Source organism: Poecile atricapillus, chromosome 3 (genome assembly GCF_030490865.1).
Source record: "Poecile atricapillus isolate bPoeAtr1 chromosome 3, bPoeAtr1.hap1, whole genome shotgun sequence".
Classification (NCBI taxonomy): Eukaryota; Metazoa; Chordata; class Aves; order Passeriformes; family Paridae; genus Poecile; species Poecile atricapillus.
The window spans coordinates 100,405,866-100,424,398 of NC_081251.1; the positions used below are offsets into that span (position 1 = coordinate 100,405,866).

General features: G+C 41.0%; 1 protein-coding gene across 3 annotated transcripts in view; it reads left to right on the forward strand.

Annotated features, from left to right (window-relative positions):
- XDH (xanthine dehydrogenase) overlaps positions 1-18,533 on the forward strand; it is a 47,413-nt gene that overhangs the window by 11,861 nt on the left and 17,019 nt on the right. For all 3 annotated transcript variants that reach the window (XM_058836923.1, XM_058836925.1, XM_058836924.1), the window contains 16 exons: positions 97-223; positions 1,014-1,075; positions 2,817-2,885; positions 3,673-3,771; positions 4,253-4,339; positions 5,583-5,724; positions 6,297-6,389; positions 7,313-7,464; positions 8,306-8,399; positions 9,201-9,310; positions 12,080-12,264; positions 13,035-13,203; positions 13,642-13,731; positions 14,374-14,543; positions 16,967-17,090; positions 17,487-17,606. In XM_058836923.1, coding sequence (XP_058692906.1) covers positions 97-223; positions 1,014-1,075; positions 2,817-2,885; positions 3,673-3,771; positions 4,253-4,339; positions 5,583-5,724; positions 6,297-6,389; positions 7,313-7,464; positions 8,306-8,399; positions 9,201-9,310; positions 12,080-12,264; positions 13,035-13,203; positions 13,642-13,731; positions 14,374-14,543; positions 16,967-17,090; positions 17,487-17,606 — 1,893 coding nt within the window. The remainder of the gene's footprint in view (positions 1-96; positions 224-1,013; positions 1,076-2,816; positions 2,886-3,672; positions 3,772-4,252; positions 4,340-5,582; positions 5,725-6,296; positions 6,390-7,312; positions 7,465-8,305; positions 8,400-9,200; positions 9,311-12,079; positions 12,265-13,034; positions 13,204-13,641; positions 13,732-14,373; positions 14,544-16,966; positions 17,091-17,486; positions 17,607-18,533) is intronic.

The window sequence follows — 18,533 nt, forward strand, 5'->3', positions numbered from 1 at the left end:
TGGGTTTTGCTTTTAACAGAAGAGTAATAGAAACAGGCACAAACAGTGAACTCACCTTGCTATTATGGGCTAATCGTGGTTTTTACTTTCTCTCAGGAGAGAATAGCAAAAAGTCATGGGTCCCAGTGTGGCTTTTGCACTCCAGGCATTGTCATGTCCATGTACACGTTGCTCCGAAACAACCCCGAGCCCCATATGGAGGACATCGAAGATGCTTTCCAAGGTAATATTCACAGCCCTGCAGGGGTGCAACCTGTTCTGCTTTTATTACATCTGCTTCACCCAGTGGGATGGAGGTGCACCTTTATTTAATGTATTTTGTTAAAAATAGCTGATGGTTGTGAGGTTAGGAAGTAGCTTTTCCACTCAGACACCAGCAAGGTGCTATGAAGTGAACATTATAGTTCATAAGCAGGGGTAAGTGGCCTCAGGCTGGGATTAGGTACCCACTTATCTTAACAACAGACCAAAAGGTGGCCTGTCCTTGAGGGGCTCAAAAGTGTCCTTGTTGATTCATTGATGTCACAAGAGCCTGCAGAGGTGACAGAAAACATGTCCTCAAGTCAAGGACCAAGACAGCAACATGCAATGATGGAGTGGGGCAGAATCCAACTATATAAATCCTGTGACAGACTGTTGTTGTTGCTGAGGTTAGAGTCATTACTGAGCTTCCAGCAGTGATCCAGGAGGAATGATGATGCAGGAGAAAGCAATCTCTGTGTAATTCAGGAGACACACTAGTTGGTATACTGATAAGACTCACACAATTGAGATAAATGAATAGTGAATAAAACAGATTGCATTTGTTCTAAATGAATTTCAGTTTAAATTTCAACAAGAAAAGATGGTAGGGTTGTTGCAAGGTTCCTAATGAAATTTTCCTCCTCCCAGTTTTTTCATTAGCTGTATGAAGATTTGACAAGCTTTTGTGAGAAACAATAGAATGTTCTAAAAGAAGAGAAGTTTTTAGCCAAATGACACTAAATCCTTATCCTTTTGCTCTGGCAATGCAGGAAACTTGTGCCGGTGTACAGGCTACAGACCCATTCTGGAAGGATACAGGACATTTGCTAAAGTAAGTGGCTTCAGATGATGTTTTAAAAAAACCTGGAAAGTTGGCTTCTTTCTCTCTGTTACTGAAACATGCCATGAACTCAGATGGGGAGGAAGAAATATGTATGCTCCAACAACCCAGCTCCAACTCTTGACCTCTTTGTATGTGATTCATGCATTAATAATTCAACTAGAGCAAACCCTTTACTCTTTCCACTTGCTGGGACACTTGAATAAGATCCATGATGGTCCCTTTTTGGATCACAGGTAACTAGACTCTGTAACTCTTTTTTGTAAGTCTCAGAAAAATTCACCCTCTCTGCATAATATAACTTGCAGCTGATCCTGGTGTGGACAAAGTGTTAAGGTATGGTACGCTGGAGGAATCTGGTGAGGAATTTGCTTTTTTGAAAGATCAGCTGCAGAGCAGGAATAGCTCTGGAAAGAAGTTTGAAGTTGCTATTTTATAGCTCTTTCCCAGAATTCTTCTGCTGGTTTGGGTGAGGTATGAAGCTTTGCCATAAATTTTCTCTAGTCCCTTTGTACCTGAATGAGTGCTGGAGGCTGTGAAGAAGAGTAGATCATTATGTACTTCAGTGATTACCAGCCACTCATGGGTCTACACTGGTATTAAATGTCAAAAGAAAAGAATTTACAGTGGTGCCCATTAATTTCATCTTATTATCCAGAATTGCAATCAACAAAGGAGAATACAAGCAGGAGTGAGATCCATTACAAATGGTTGATAAACCCAGTTGATAAAAGCCTTACTTGGATTTCCAACAGGCTTTCCACAATGTCTCACCAAAGGCTTTTAAAGACAATAGGGTCTCTGTATGGATGAAAGCACGAAATGGCAAGAAGAGTAAAAATGGTATGTTTTTACAGTGGAGGGAGGTCACTGTTGTGGAGTTGTGCTGGGACCTGTGGTGGAAAGCAGGGCTGTTGCACCTATCCCTAAATGTGGTTTAAAAGAGTGTGAGTAAGGAGATGAGAAAAGCTAACAGATATCAAGTTAGTTCTGGGTAGTGAAGGCAGGAATTGGCTTTGAGGAATTTCTGAAGGCTTTTATAAACTTGAGAGAGACACAGAAGAAGAAAACACTTCCATGGCTCTTCCTACACCTGAGCACTCTGTAGTTCTGCTCCTCTCATCTCTAACAGGGTATAGCAGAATAGAAGAAGGTTCAGAGAACTGGAACAAGGATCACATCTGTGGCAATCTGACTTCCATACAGGAAAGCACTGAGTCCATGTCGGCCTGAAAAAGAGATGCAAGGGAGAGGAAGGGACTCTACATAGTACATACAGTGGTTTCTATTGATCTCTAATAGAGGTCAAAAGAGTTGTGATTAGCAGATGGAATGTGAACAGGCATCTGCTATTTCCTGCATCTCCCAGTAAACGAGCATTTCAAGAAATGAAACCGATAGGAGTCAGATTGGAAACAAAGGCAGATGGTCTGCCTGGTACTAGAGTACTGCTATTGTATTGTATGTGTTGTCCCTTTCAGTCTTCTCTGGGCATAATGTCACAGCTCCAGAGATAACAGTTCAATGGTCAGAATAGTTCCAAACCAGAACAAGAAGTTCACCAGTACAGTGGGCATGACACTGCAGTATATTGCCTTACATTGGTAAGAGAAACACCTACTTGGTTGGCACCTTCTTTCTGCTTTGGACATTTCTCTCAAAAGGAGATCAAACCTACTACATTTCCTTGGAATGTGCAATTTTTTTCTCAGAACAGTTTTTGTTCCCACAGGACATGAATTCCTGTGGCAGAGTTGCCAATGGCACTGGATGCTGTCGTAGTGGGAGGGAAAATACCATGGTAAGCTGAATGTTAAAACCCATAACCTCAATTTTCAATATGGCATTGGAGCTTTGATGTGTTAGTCACCTCTCTGGCTCTGCTGTGGTGCAGATACTGAGAGCTCTCTGAGTTGTTTTTGTTGTCTGTCTCTTGGAAAATGCTGGGACTGTGTATGTCCTGATTAGCATGTATGGGTTTTAAAACCGTGATGTTCCTTCGGAGTCTGCAAGGTGCAACCCTTCTGTGAAATAGCACAGTGACAACTGCAAGCAATGTGTTACCAGCTTCTGGTGCATTGAAGTGATACATCTTTCTGTGAAAACAGGTCTAAATTCCCCACTGTGATCTTTCCCAAACTTTGCCGTCCACTGATGAAGTAATTTCCCCTTTGTTCCAAACCTGTACAATTGGAATCTTCTGGAATATCTGGAGGGAAAAAAGTTAATCAAATTGTATGTACCAGTCTAGGTATAAAACAAATGAAGGAAGGGAAAGAAGAAATTGGTACATAAGGTAATGTGAGTATAAAATGAATTTAGGAAGCAGAGAATATAATGAAATTCATTACCAGAAATCTCCAGAGAATTTCTGTGGATTGTTTTTTAGGAAGCATGCAGTGTTGCATGGAATACTCCAACAATTAAGACTGCTTGGAATTCTTTCTTTCAAGCAGTTTATTAATGAAAAATGTTACTGCAAATTTCTGAAATCTGGGGATTGATGAAAGGGGAGGACTGTATTCTGTACAAGTTGCAATGTTCTGACGTTGTTTAGAATAGCTGAAGTGTGCTTGTTTCCTCTTCAGAATGGAGGCTGTTGTGGAGGAAAAGCCAATGGTCTGGGCTGCTGTGGAGGAAAAGCCAATGGTCCTGGCTGCTGCATGAATGGAAAAGAAGGCAGTGTGGTAAGGTGTCTCCCAACTAGTAGTTTTTACTTTATTTCTGATGTTTTAATATCTTAGATCTGTCTCATTGTATGCCCAAGCCCAGTTTTTTAAAAAAGCCCAAGCTTTTATTTTAGCAATATTTATGCAAAGCAATTTAGACTAATTTATATTTTATGGTCTGAAGAGCATACCTCAGAAAAGGTATATTTGACATGATTTAACATGCCAGTGTGAAAGGAATGTCACTTTTGATTGACAAAAACCTAGTGTGTTCTGGTTGAGAGTTCTGACAAGACATGCAGGGGAATCAGAAAAATAAAAGTGAAGAACCTTAAATGCTGAATTAAATGCTGAATCACATGGCATCATTTTGCTGTGTTTGCTATATTTTGCTCTATGAAATAGTAACAGGGATTTGAGTAGAAAGAGGAATGAGTTATGGTTGAATGTGGAGAGCTTTTTCCTCAGTCACTACCCATTTGCATTTTCTCTGTAACAGAAAATGACATCCTCCAGCCTGTTCAATTCTTCTGAGTTCCAGCCATTGGATCCCACACAGGAGCCAATCTTCCCACCAGAGTTAATGGTAAGTTTGTTCAGAAAGAAACAGCAGTGATTTGTTGGTTTAGTTGGTCTGTACAAGGTTTGAGTGACTCTGTCCTGAGGAAATGGCAGGGCAAAATGGCTGCTAATGAAAGAAAATGCATGGGCATGAAACATTCCCTGTTTTATAAAACAGAAGGTATTTCAGCCAGAGTGGTTGAAAAGAAATATGCAGGCCAGGTGCCTGCTCCACTTGTCTGTCTTTCTTTCTGGTTCTCACCATATGTGTCTCTGCTTTTGGGTTGCCTTCCTTTTCCAGTCACTGCCTGTCTGGGGGTGGAACAGTAGCTAAAATCCAAATGTCAATTTACTAGGTCAGATGTGAACTTCTGCATCAAATATTAGATATATCTGAGCTTGTCTCCCTGTGTTCCCATTATAGTGTAGGAAGAGAAGTAGGAACTACAGGATGTAGCTGAATACATATCTCAAATAGTTGTCTTTTCAAAAAACTTCCCTCACCATAGCAGCAGTAAAAGTTGAATGTCTCACAATGACATTAAAAGTTAGGAGAGATTAGTTTCTCTTCATGTTTCATTCCTGTCTTTTTGGGGGATCCTCCTCCCTAAACAATGTGTCCCAGCCAGGAGTCTAATCCAGCACATGACACATTTACAGCTTCCTTCACATTTAACAACTGAAATTCAATCATTAATTACATCTGCTGCTGTACCTAGCTTAAATGTGTAATGAGCTACAGCATGAGTAAATTCTCTTAGACCATAGTATAAGATATATTCAGCTTGGGATAGGGCTCCTCTGTTTCTTCTCCAAGATGTTCTCCTACCCAAGGGTTGATCTCATGTTTTCTTCAGTCACTGGATGAAGTAGTTAAAAAGAGAAATCGGAACCTGGCCTAGCAGGTAATTACAATTCATCAGTACTAAAGACTGACATTTTTGGTTTGAGATAAGAATGGAAAACCCATTGAAACAACTGAAGCTACAGTCATTTGCCAGAACCTTGGTCAGATGGAGCTTGCTGGCACAGATCTTGCACCTAGAAGTATCAGGAAGGGAGAACTTTTGTCAGCATGAGAAAGGCTTTAATCACTGCTAGCAGAAGGAAGGGGGGTGGCAAACTACCAACAACAGTGTGGATATCCCAGCCCCCTGTCAGTAACTTGGCTGAGATGGAGCCCAGTGTGGCACAGGCATGGGCAGCATGTGAGCAGGGATTCTTGGCTCGATGTAGGGGCTGAGCTCTATCTGAATTCCCTTCTGCAGACCCAGAGTAACAAACAGCAGAAGCAGATGTGTTTCAAAGGCGAGCGTGTGATGTGGATCCAGCCCACAACTCTCAATGAACTGGTGGCTCTCAAATCCCAGTACCCCAATGCCAAACTCGTTGTGGGGAACACAGAAGTGGGTAAGAGAAAGAGATGATGCTTATTATGAACAGTTGGAAACCTGTGAAGTATTTTGTGACAACAGTGCAAATGGAAACTTCTTTCATGTCATTGCTTTTAAAAAGCTATTTTCAGGTTGTATGTAGGAACAGGTTTTCTTCTCAGGTAGATCCAATCTCACAGTGAATGTTTTTCTCCATTCTTTGCTGTGTCAGCTGAAAAAAATGCTAATCCAGATCTCTGGGTCTTTGTGCTGTTTTGTGGAATTCTGAGAAGAGGGAAGTGACGCAGCATAAAATATCCTCATAATCAAATTAATGCAGTTGTGAAAGCTGAGTTTTGAAGGACTTTTCAGTGAGAAAACTCTCAAGACGTGAAATCTTACTGCCTTCTCACACCAAATAGATACCTTTGCAAACATACGTGCTGAGGAGGAGAGTTCAGACATATTTGGTAATTCTGTTGTCTTGAGCAATTGGTTCATGAAATATTTACTAAATGTTGTAGGGTTTATTGTATTTTTCTTTCCTGAAGGATTATGTGCAACAGTAGCTGTGTCACACAAGTACCAAAACAGTGTCTTTTCCTTAAGGTATTGAGATGAGGTTAAAGAACCTGCTATATCCAGTGATAATAGCACCAGCATGGATCCCTGAAATGAATGCTGTTCAGCACACTGAAACAGGTGAGCAAGAAAAGAGGCAGAACACCTGCAAGGTGAATGGGGACTCCATGGAATAATAAAGAGGGTGTGAAGGAAAATCCCCAGATTAAAGATTATTTTCTGTATGTGTTATACATTACCTATGCAGAAAGTCAAGTGAGTAATATGTAAAAGAGCTGGAGATGTTTAGCCTGGAGAAAAGGAGGTTCAGGGGTGACCTTATCACTTTCTACAACTCCCAGAAAGGAGTGTGTAGCAAGGTGGGGGTCAGTGACTTCTCCCAGGTAACGAGTAACAAGCCTCAAGCTTGGCCAGGAGATGTTCAGATTGACATCAGGAAGAATTTCTTCACTTGAAAGCATGGTCTACCACTGGGCTGCCCATGGAGGTAGTGGAGTCACCACCCCTGGAAGTGTTCAAGACATGACTGGACGTGACTTTTAGTGCTGTGGTTTAGCTGACGTGGTGGTGTTCAGTCAGAGGCTGGACTCAGTGATCTTTGGAGGTCTTTTCCAGCCTTAACGATTTTATAATTCCATTGCCTTTAGCTTTATTTTGGAAATGGGCCAACCTTACAAATAGAAACGCCTGGGACAATTTAGTGCATGTGGCCCAATATCTGATATTTAAGGTGTGGAAATGTGAAAAGAGTTGGAGTTCACTTCTCAAAGGACAAACTAAGGCCTATAGGAGGCCAATATTGTTAATAATACAGTGATGCAAAAGGGTGGTGTGTTACTGTCATGTGGGAGACAACACCAGCATGAGCTATGATTTAAAGGTGAATTTTGTTCTGAGGATGTGATGTACATGCAGTGTATTATAAATAGTCTGGTGTAACTCAAGGTCTATTTGAACCCTTCTAGTTTTGCAGAGCCAATAACTTTCCTTCTGTACCTCAGAATTTTGGAGAACAACAATTCTTTTCCTTTGTTTGTTTACAGGGGTTACCATTGGTGCTGCCTGTACCCTGAAGTCAGTAGAGGAGGTGATGAGAAAAGCGGTGTCAGACCTTCCTCCATACAAAACAGAGATCTTCCAGGCTGTACTGGAACAGCTACGGTGGTTTGCAGGGCCACAGATCAGGAATGTTGCTGTAAGTGACTTCGGAGCACCAGAGCCTGTAGTTGAAAGCTCAGTCTGAGGAGCTGCCCTGCCTCATGCAGTGTTGGTGTGCCCTGTGCATCTCACAAGAGAACACTTGCAAACCTTGGGAAAGAAACCAGCACACAAAAATCAACCCCAGAAAGTGGTGGGGTCTCAGCTGGTGTCTATGCTGCACTGATTCACACATCTAGCAGGCAAGGGAAACTTGGCAGTTGTCCATGTCTTCCATTGCTGTTATCACCAAATGGGGGGAACTCTAGTGAGATTTGACTAATTTAATGACATTTTTTAATAAAAAAATTAATAATTTAGAGTGCTGGACAAACTTGAGAGAAGTAGGTGTGTGTATTATTGCCATGACAACTAGGGCAGTCATAGTGTAAATGTATCAGATCTGGCAAATTTTCCTCTAGTTTTAAAGGGGAAGATATGTTCAAACTCCATGTGCTCTAAGAAAAAAATATCAAGCAAGCAGTTAAACCAACCTTCCAAACAAGAACTTTTGTTCCATGAGACACTGTGCCTTACATTTGTTTTGGAGCCAAAAACTTTGGTTCCTGATTCATGCTGAAAATACCCTTTTCAGTTTGATGAATCCTCCCTTAATAGCAGCTACAGTGATTGAATTTTGGCATGGTTGTGCATATGAGGTTTGAGCATAAGGTAGTCTTGATGCATTAACAAAACACTGTTATAAATCTGTTTCAGACAAATGTTAATATTGTCTGAGACAGCATCTGATTTTGTGAGGTTTCAGTTTTCCCAATTAATTAAAGGCAAAAAATTGCTTAGACTTTTAATGTTTATCTGATGCATTATTTTCACTCTAGGCCATTGGTGGGAACATAATGACAGCAAGCCCAATTTCTGACTTAAATCCCGTGTTAATGGCAAGTGGAAGCAAATTGACTTTGGTATCAAAAGGTAAGTTACATTTCCCTGTGACACTGAGGGGAGTGGGATAGTCAGCACTCAGTCAGTTCTCTGCCATGGATTGTTAGGTCAGGACAAACTTGAAGGTGGAAATTAACATTATTAGTTTAAGTCTTCAGTGTTTTCACACATTTTGAGGCTAAAGTCCTAAAGCTAGATCTAAGTTTGTCTTCCTAAAGAATTTTGAACTTCTGTGCCAGATGGAATATCTGGTTCTGTGTGTATACTTACAGACATGTCCTTGGGAAGAGCTGGTTGAAGATGTGTACTAATCAAAAATAATAGGCATGAAATAGTTTCTGTCACTGTCATATTTTAATCCTTCTGATTTATTCAGATGAAGACTGAAACTTGCTTCTTTTTTTCTAAGAAGAAACCTAAGCATCTCAGTTTTTATTTGTTCTTATGAATTTTCTTTTAAAATAAGATCCTTCAAATAAATGGACTGTCTGATCAGTGGACTGAGTGCAGGCTATGGAAAGGAGAAAGAGGGAGATTTCATTAGTGTTGGAAACTGGCTCACCTGGAAGCTAAGCTTTAATTTGATAAAGAGGGAAGGAGGTCTTTTTGATCAATTCCTGTGCGAAGAAAATTTAGTATGTAGGCAGAAGCTGTCATAGATTTCATAAATATCAAAGTAAATCTGAGAAAGATTTTCCTGATTTGGTGAAATAGAGTGAAAAAATAAAATCAGATGTCACATCAAGAGTGATTTGTGTGGCTTGAAGGCTTTTCCCCACACACTACTGCCATTCTTCATCTATTTACCACTGATGTCCCTTTGCTCTACAGAGGGCAAAAGGACCGTCACGATGGATGAGAAGTTTTTCACTGGCTACAGAAAGACAATAGTTAAGCCTGAAGAAATACTTCTCTCTGTTGAAATACCCTACAGCAAAAAGGTAAGCTTGTAAGAGGAAACTTTGCTCTCTGTGGAGCCAAAATGCTGTTATTTGAGTGTTGTTTTCAAAGTTAGCCACCTTTTCCTGACTGACCCGCAAATGCTTATGTAGTCCTAAGAGGACCAGGAAGCAAGTGAATTATTTGGAGAAAACCCATCAGCACACTATTTTCACAAGCAAGGGGAGCAGGGCTCTATGATAAAGTATGGTATGCCCAAGATTTTTTCTAGTGCAAGGAAGAGAAATTTCACCTTATTATCTGAAGCTTTTTGAGTGCATTTGGTAATGATTAAAAGTGTCAAAGTGATGTTCCTAGAGGTAGAAATTCTGCTTGAAAAGTAGAACAGAAAAGATTTTAGCAATTTCTAATGTAGAGTGAAGTTAATGTGCCAAAGATTCCTGCTTAATTTCTGTGAACTGAATCAGGAAAAGATATGGGTAAAAGCCTGTATGGATAAAAGGAAAGTTCAATTTCTACATTGTTGTCTTGCAAGATCTAAACCATAAGGACTGTTAGAGCATTTTGGCCATGTGGACTTGCAACTTCAAATGGGGCTGCACAACTTGCTTTGAACAGAACAATGAGCTCTTCTCTGCTGTGGCAGCATAAACAACTGATTCAGTGTCTAAGAAGTAAAACTCTGCTTTTTCCTTGAGGGCTGAAAACATCAGACTGTAATTTTTGCTTGTGAAGCAAATGCCTTCTTAGGGCTTGTGGCTCCAAGTCAGAAGATGCAAGGATTTGCAGTATGGTGATGCGTTTTCTTTATAAATGGAAGAACACTGATTTACTTGAAATGCCATTGTATTATGGGAGAGAACTAATAAATCCCTTGTCTATCCTCTCAAATTTTTCTATTTAACTACTAAAGGAACAAAATTATTTCATTTATGGTGCTTTTTCCATCTGAGCAATTCTTCTTTGGTCTTGTGATAAAACCATCACGTTTTGTCAAAATGAAAAACATGCTTGAGGTTGCCAATAGAAAACACCATACTCCTCCATCTATATGACAGTCTCATGACAATTTCACAAAACAAACAAATGTTTACAAGCAGCTACGGTGGCTTCAGGCCTAAGTTATATTCAGCTCACTGATCTGAAAAAACTAAAACAACTTTTGAACTATTAGCTTCATGGTTTCTTGGCTGATCTTTGCTCACATATAATGAGGCTGAAGGTCTTCAGGGAATGTCTAAAGGTACTGGCATGTAGCAGGCAAAGTTTTCTGCAATTGTGATTTCCTAATGAATGAAAGCAGGGCTGTTTCAGCACACAGCTAGATAATTTTTTTGTTTGTTTGTTTATCTTTGTTTGAAACTGATGTTATGCCTTGCATTCATGTAACTTTTCACACCAAGGGTAAGACTGGCCAAACAGCAGAAAGAATTAACATGCTCTGTTGTTTGCCAAGAGACTCAGGCAGGCATGTGATGTGATGGTTCACTTACCTACATTCCAAATGAGGAAAGGTCATGAGTACCTTTCTTCCCACAGGACTCTGAATGAAGAAAATTAAGGTGTCTTATGAGGAGTGAAGGCAATATTGACCTCTTGTTGGAATTATGTTATTTGAAATCTCTTGATTTCTCCAGTAAGAGAGGAGGCGGCTTTTTCTCCTCTCTGAAAGTGAATTGTTTTAACAAGCAGAGTGGCAGAATGTCCTCACTGGAAGGGTGCTATTGATGCTCCTCTGCTATTATCTGCTGGTTGCTGAGTAATTATTTGAATTCAGGAAATGAAGCACACCCTTCAGATATATCTCCAGTAACAAGTCCTTGATGCACAAAAGGGGCCTCTTGTGAAACTGTTGTCATTGTCAACAGGAGAGAAACTGTTCTATCTGATAATGAAAGAATTGCTGTCCACTTCAGATTAGAAGTAATTAATGAAGCAGACTGCTGTGCTTTGTGGAGTCACTTGGCTGAGCTATTAGAGAAGAAACTTGTCAGAAAACTCTCCAGAAGGACAGTGCTAAGACATCAGATCTGATTCCTCTCTTAGTCTGCAAGATACCTGAACAGCAATTTGTCCTCACCTGCAGTGTAGGTGAGAGGATTGACCATGCTGTGACTCCAGGGTGTCACCGTTACATGGTGCATCCTGGCACAGTGTTAATCTCACATTTACAGCCACTTTTCATAAGAGAGCTGCTGAATTCTGTGTGCTGTAGTTGTTGGTGCATTTACAAGAATTTCCTTGCTCTGTGGAGACCAGGATAATATCTGAGAATTCTATTTCCAGTAACAGATTAAATTTTCTTCTATTAGTTAGTCTGGTCTGCTTTAGAACTGAGAGGCATTTGTAATTACTGATCAGCTCTTGAAAATTTCAAACACTTCTGAAAGGAAGAGGTTTAGGATATGGGTTTTAGTGATTAGACTTCCAACTTAGCAGCCTGGGAGAAAGAAAAAGTTGCTGAGAAACTGTAATTTTGTTTATGCACAAACAATCTGTCATGGTTCTTCCTCTTGAGATATGGAAAAATGTGACAGGTATGAGCAGATCTCTGTCAAAGCTTGTTTCCCCCACAGTCCTAGGCTTGGTAACAACCACTGAACTGATACATTAGAATTAATCATTGAATTATGTGAAAATAAACAGTGCTGCCTGAACAGACATGTCCTGCTTGGCCCTACACTATGAATCAACCAGATACTGTTCCCTGGAATAGTTCATGCACATAGAGATGGGCTAACAGCTTGTACACATTTACACTCCAAAGCATGCCAAGGTAGAGAATAAAGAAATAATTTCCTGTCTTCCAGGGTGAATATTTCTCAGCTTTCAAGCAGGCTTCCCGTCGTGAGGATGACATTGCTATTGTGACCTGTGGGATGAGAGTCCTGTTCAAAGATGGCACAAGCCAAGTGGAGGAGATAAAACTAAGCTATGGAGGAATGGCTCCTACCACTATCCTGGCACTAAAAACTTGCAAGGAACTCACTGGCAGGTAGGAATTTTTCTGTGATAAAAGAACAGTCTAATGGAATTGTGCTGACTTTTACAGGAGCAGTTTAAATATCTGAAACATCCTAAATCCTCTCTAAAAGTACATCAAAGTAGAAGGGGGAAGTTATGCTTCTGCAGCAGTGTGTTTTGTGTAATGCCTTGCTTCTTCCAGTGTGCCTTACCCTTAAAGATCCATGTCATTCTCTCATTCAGAGAGCCATTTTCCTGACAAATTCACTCATCAGTTGAAGTGGACAGAAGCTGGATGTGTTCATGATTTACAAAACTGGGTTCATTTCAAATTGGACAGAAAAATCAGTGCTTTTGTCCTGTAATAGCTTTGCCATATCTTCAGGGAAGGTAACATGAGCCCAGGATGACAGCAAAGCACACGCATGTGCTATGAACAGACAGAACTGATGGCTATTGCTTGACAGCTTATAGGAATAGCATGAAGCTGTGTTAGGGGAGGTTTAGGTTGGATATCAGGAAAAGGTTTTTCACCCAGAGGGTGGCTGGGCACTGGAACAGGCTCCTCAGGGCAGTGTCACAGCACCAAGGCTGACAGAGCTCAAAAAATATTTGGACAATGCTCTCAGGCACGTGGTGTGACCCTTGGTGTGTTCTGTGCAAGGCCAGGAGCTGGACTTGATTATCCTGATGGGCCTCTTCCAGCTCAGCACATTCTGTGATTCAGTGTCAGAAGAGTTAGTCTGTCCTGGTGAATTTAGGTCTGAACAAGGTCTCTGTGTCACTTTTGTTCCCTTGCAGAGACTGGAATGATAAACTGCTGCAGGATGCCTGCCGTTTACTGTCGGGTGAGATGGATCTGTCTCCTTCTGCTCCTGGGGGGATGGTGGATTTCCGACGCACGCTCACCCTCAGCTTCTTCTTCAAGTTCTACCTGACAGTCCTCCAAAAACTGAGCAAGAGTGGCACTGTGAGTGCTCCTTGGGAAGGCAGATTTGGGGAAGGAGAACCTCTTTGTGCTGCCTTGGTGGGGAAGGCACGGGGAGGGTTCAGATTTGAGCAAGTGCCACCTGATAACAAAATTCACGCTGCAATAGCTGCCAGAGCTACTCTACTGCTTGCATAACACTGACTTGTGTATCTTCTCACTTGCTTCCTTGTAGCGGAAGGGTGTAGCTCTGTGGGGTCACAGGATGATTCCTGGACTTCTCCCATTTGCTGCATTACAAGTGGTCTTGTGCCTTTGTGGTTGTTCTTGGCACAGAGCCTGAGCCTCATTTACTTTTAACTCAGTAGATTATGAATTACCTTAAGTGGGAGATGGAGAATGGAAAATATCCTGAGCTACTAGGTAAAGTGGGAAAAGAATTGGAAGAGAAAGTGATTTTTTTTAATATGTCTCTGGCAGAAAACTGTGTGTGAGCCTGTCCCTTCAAACTACATCAGTGCTACAGAGCTGTTTCACAAAGATCCCATTGCAAATGCCCAGCTCTTCCAAGTAAGTAGCAGTGTCAGCATGACATAGATGCAGGCTTTTCTGAAGCTCAAACTGTGCTGCTTACCTTCTTGTCTCCCTGAGTATGGTCATCACATAAACTTTTACAATGTCAAGCATGAAGCTTGTATTTGGGTCTCAATCCTTTCCTCACTCTAGAATACTATTCTTTCTTATCATTGCCCAAGACTTGCTGAGAGCTTTATAAAAGTTACTTTTCCTCCTGTAGCCAGCTCTGTATCCAAACTGAAATTCCACTTCTGCTTTCCCCAGTTATAGTCTGCCTCTCTTGGCATCTCTCAGGCTTCACACTTGGGATATATCTTCTTTCTTATTTGTCTGTAAGTAACCTATTCTCTTCAGCTTTGAGAGTAGAGTCCAGTTTCAGAATTTGAACCTTCTTATGTGAGATGTGAAATCAAACCCTTCCCTTCCATAGCAATTTCAAAACCCAAACTCCTTTCACCTCTTTCCCTACAGGTCCTCTCTGTGTAGCCACATCTTGTGGCATCTTATTTACTTTCCTTTCACACAGGATTGAACCTCCATTCACTAGAATGTATCACAGTGCCTTTTGTTCTCCCATCAATGTTTCCATCCCCTCCCACCCAAGGCAGTAGTAGTCAGCCATGTGTTTTACTCCAGGAAGTGCCCAAGGGGCAGGCTGTGGAAGATATGGTGGGCAGGCCTCTGGTGCATGTTTCAGCATCCAAACAAGCCAGTGGAGAAGCTGTGTACTGTGATGACATCCCTCACTACGAGAACGAGCTGTACCTAACGCTGGTGACCAGCACTAAGGCCCACGCTAAGATCCTGTAAGTGATGCTTCTGAGTTCCAAATGTTGGAAGCATCTGGTGGCTTAGAAAACATCAATCTGTCAGGGTGTGGGTAAGGGAAAGGGTTTTGCTTAGGTGGGAACTCCAGTTCCCTGCACATTGTTACATGGAGGCGAGCTGTGTGTGACAGCTGCCTTGTAAGTTTGCGTCAGTGGGAATGTGAGGGAACCAGCACCAAACTTTGGGCTTTGCTGAAGTACAAAAGCCCTCAGCCTAGGCCAAGCTTTTTGCATTTCCCATCTCTTATACTAAGGCATGCAGGATTAAAAAGAAGCAGGGTAGGAGAGCACCACAGAGGCTGAGGTGTCATTTTAATCACTAACTGGAGGATGCAGCTTGACGATTCTCCTTCCTGCCTGAAAAACTAGGCTGTAAGATGCAGTTCTATCAGCTTTCCTGCTGGTGATTCAGCTGTGTGCGCTGGGTTTTGCCTTGCACAGTGCTTGCCTGCACTGGCTGTGATCAAGCCCTCTGCACAAAATTCATTTGTAAATTGGCTTCAGCTGTGAGGTGTAGCCCTCTGTGCTTGGCTGTAGCAAGATGGACGGATCAGTATTTGGAAGTGCGGCTGTCCCAGAAAACATCTTGTCCATCCAGGGCATGACTGGTACCTAATTTATAACAAGAGTGAATAACCAACTCCTAAAGGCCACTCCTGGAAGGTAATGCCATCTACATTCTCATATGAATTTTAATGCTGTCATATTGCAGGACTGGCTGCTCCCACAAACCGTAATTTTGTTTATATGGTGATGGCTCTGCAGACTGTCATCTGCCCTCAGCTGCTTTGATGTGCTCTGTGTTACACTGGCTTGTGTCATCCTCAACAGCCTTGCAGTGTGCTGTTCATTCCTTAGGCAATACTTCCTGCCTAGTTAGGCTTCCTGTCCAGAGCTTTTCCATTGTGGCCTGGGCAGCATGGTGGTCACGGATGCACAGATATAGTAGTTGACTCCCAGGTTATGAAAGAAACTGCTCTGTCATCACAGTTAATTTTCAGGTGTTGCAACGTGCAATGCAGACACTTAAGTGTTGTTACTACCACCAGGGCAGATGGGGAGATAGAGAAGGCATCACATCCATGCTTGTGACCACAACGTGCAGTGTTTGCTAGAAGTTGCTGTACACTCTTGCTGTATTCTCTTGCATTTATGTTGTGTACACATATTTCAGGCTGGTAACCTGTAACATTCTGTGGAGGAAGTAGTAGGATATTTAATCAGGGACAGAAGTATCTCAACCTATGATTTTGGCAGTCAAAATATTGACTCTGAAAACTTCTACTTCAACCAAGTCAGATTTTGAGCACCAAGTGTAAATCAGACACCATCTGCCTCTGCGTTTGTAACTAAGGGAAAGTGTTAGGGGGTGGTTTCTGAGCTGCTGCTGCAGAAACACAGCAAAGAGAACTTTCCAAAGAAAAATAGCATTTTGAGTTCCTGCTGTCTAAGGGTTCATGTGGGAAAGTTCATTCATACATTTAATGTCTTTTTTAAAAAGTCTGTGGCTCACTGGGATGTATTAACAGCTGCTTTCAGGCACAGTTTATGTCAAAGTTTCAGGAATCTAAACAAGTTGCTGAAAAAATTGCAGCAATTTACAGAAGGCAATAAATCATTCAGTCAGCAAAATCAAAGCCACAGCTCTTCTATTCACAACTGTTTCTCTGTAAAGCCAATGTAGAGAATATTGCAAAAGGAAGCTGAAAGTATTTTGTGATATATTTTTACTAATTTCTCTCCATATGAAAATTAAATTACATTGTCCTTTTTTAGTTATTTTGTCACTGAGTTTTAAATCTATATATTATTGAAGCAGATAAGAATTTTGATTAGATCCCTTTTTTGATGATTACCAAAGAAAACCTTTCATAAAGGTTTTTGTCTTTTTGAGCATTGCTTCTTTTGCATCTTCTTAAAAACCCTGAAGCTTCCTTTTGATTGATCCTCAATAATTTCTCCCTGACTCACCCATGGCAGATGATACATGTCTGCACTAAAATTTCATATTTATCCATAGACAGGGAATTCTTGCCTTCATGGCAAGAATCATGGCAGCTAAGAAGACAGTGGAGGCACAGCATCACTAAGACCAACTTGTCATCAAAGAATCTTTAGTACATGTGGCAATTGGATCAAGTTCAGAGATGTCTTAGGGAAAATATGTATGACATAGTCCAAAGAAGCAGGCTGGTGATCAGTTTCACAGTCAGGATTAACATTTTCATATAGATACCAAATTATTTTAGTCTCATATGTTATGCCTTCTGTCACAGTCTCACATGATATTCACATGGCATAGCCAAACTTGAGGAAATCAGGCCTGAAATTGTATTGGACTCTCATAATCGATTACACACAGAAAAAATGAGAAATAACACTGTCTCTCCTTCTTTCCTTAGTTCTGTAGATACATCTGAAGCTCAGAGTGTTCCTGGGTTTGTGTGTTTTGTCTCTGCCAAGGATGTTCCCGGCAGCAACGTCACTGGCATCGCTAATGATGAGACTGTCTTTGCTAAGGATGTGGTACGTAGCTAAAAATAGCCTTTTTCAGTCATGCAACTCAGGAGATAACATTTTCATACTGTCCAGTCAAGTCATCTACCTTATACAGAGATAATTCTAACTGCACTGGGGTCCATAGAAATCTTGGTGCCAAATTCAATAAGGCCCAAGTCCTTCTGCCCTGCGCCGCTCTCCTCAGTGTTATCTCCATGATTCTTCTCTATGCTGCAGCCACTGGGGACAGGCTTACTCACTCAGTTGCTGTCCAAATTTGCTTGTGATTATTTTCCCTGGGCTGATTTTTAATGGACTGCTCTGAACAAACTGCATAAAAAGAATAGATAAAGAGAACTATCATGAGTCTCTCGTCACTGCAAACACACCCCAAATGATGGTGGGTTCCATTCTTGCCTGTAGGTCACCTGTGTGGGTCATATCATCGGTGCAGTCCTTGCAGACACACAGGAACATTCCAGGAGAGCAGCTAAAGCTGTGAAGATTAAGTATGAAGAACTTAAACCTATTGTCACAATTCAGGTAAGATGGCTCAGTTCTGCATATACAGATGGCTTGGGACCCCCGATGTCTCGTTCTGTTCTCACAAGTGTGGTTACTTAACCCCACATTTTGTTTGTGTTTGTGGGTGCAACAGGATATGGATAGAAGGAATAATTTATGAATTTAAATATAAAGAAGGTACATCTATGGTGCCCTACTGATTTAGAGTATGTTAACTTTTTCTCTGCTATTTAAAGCTGAAACAAATAAACCAAGCTCAGGGAGACAATATTGTGCTCAACAGAAATTTGTTTAAATAAACAAGGTTACTGTGACTTACATTCTTAGCCACAGGGGCTTGCTTTTAATATTCTCTGGTGTGACCCTGCTGCCTTCATTGGTATCTATTCCCTGTTCATTCTCTCATTTATAACAAGCAATAATAAGGTGTGAAAATGTCTTTTCTAGCTCTGTCAATGCACTGCTTCTCTGAGATTTCTGCAGACCATTTGTCTAGTTTTTAAGCTGATGAAATTAATTTTTGGGAGTTCATTCCCTGCTGTGAACTGTATGGACACAGTCTTCAAGTAGCTTTTCTCAAAGCTGAAGAAATTCATGTCAACAATGCATGATCATTTCATGCTTTTTAATTTTTTTAACTAGAAAATCTGTTGACAAGATTTCCTTATGAGACAGTAAAAGCAAATGGTAATATCTACACAGCATTTATTCCTAGAAATGAGAAAGAAAAATGTATGAAGCCTTTTTTAGTGGAGAAATTAGAAACATAGGAGCCTAATGAAATGTTATTAATAGTCAGTATTTCATACCATGTAGTTCATAATGTGAATTGTATTCAGGCAAATAGAGTCTGTGCACTATCTTGTACAAACATTGGTACTGCCATCTGAGGACAGAGATTTTGGGTTGTTTGTGTGATTTGTGGATTAACAAACAATGTGTGAG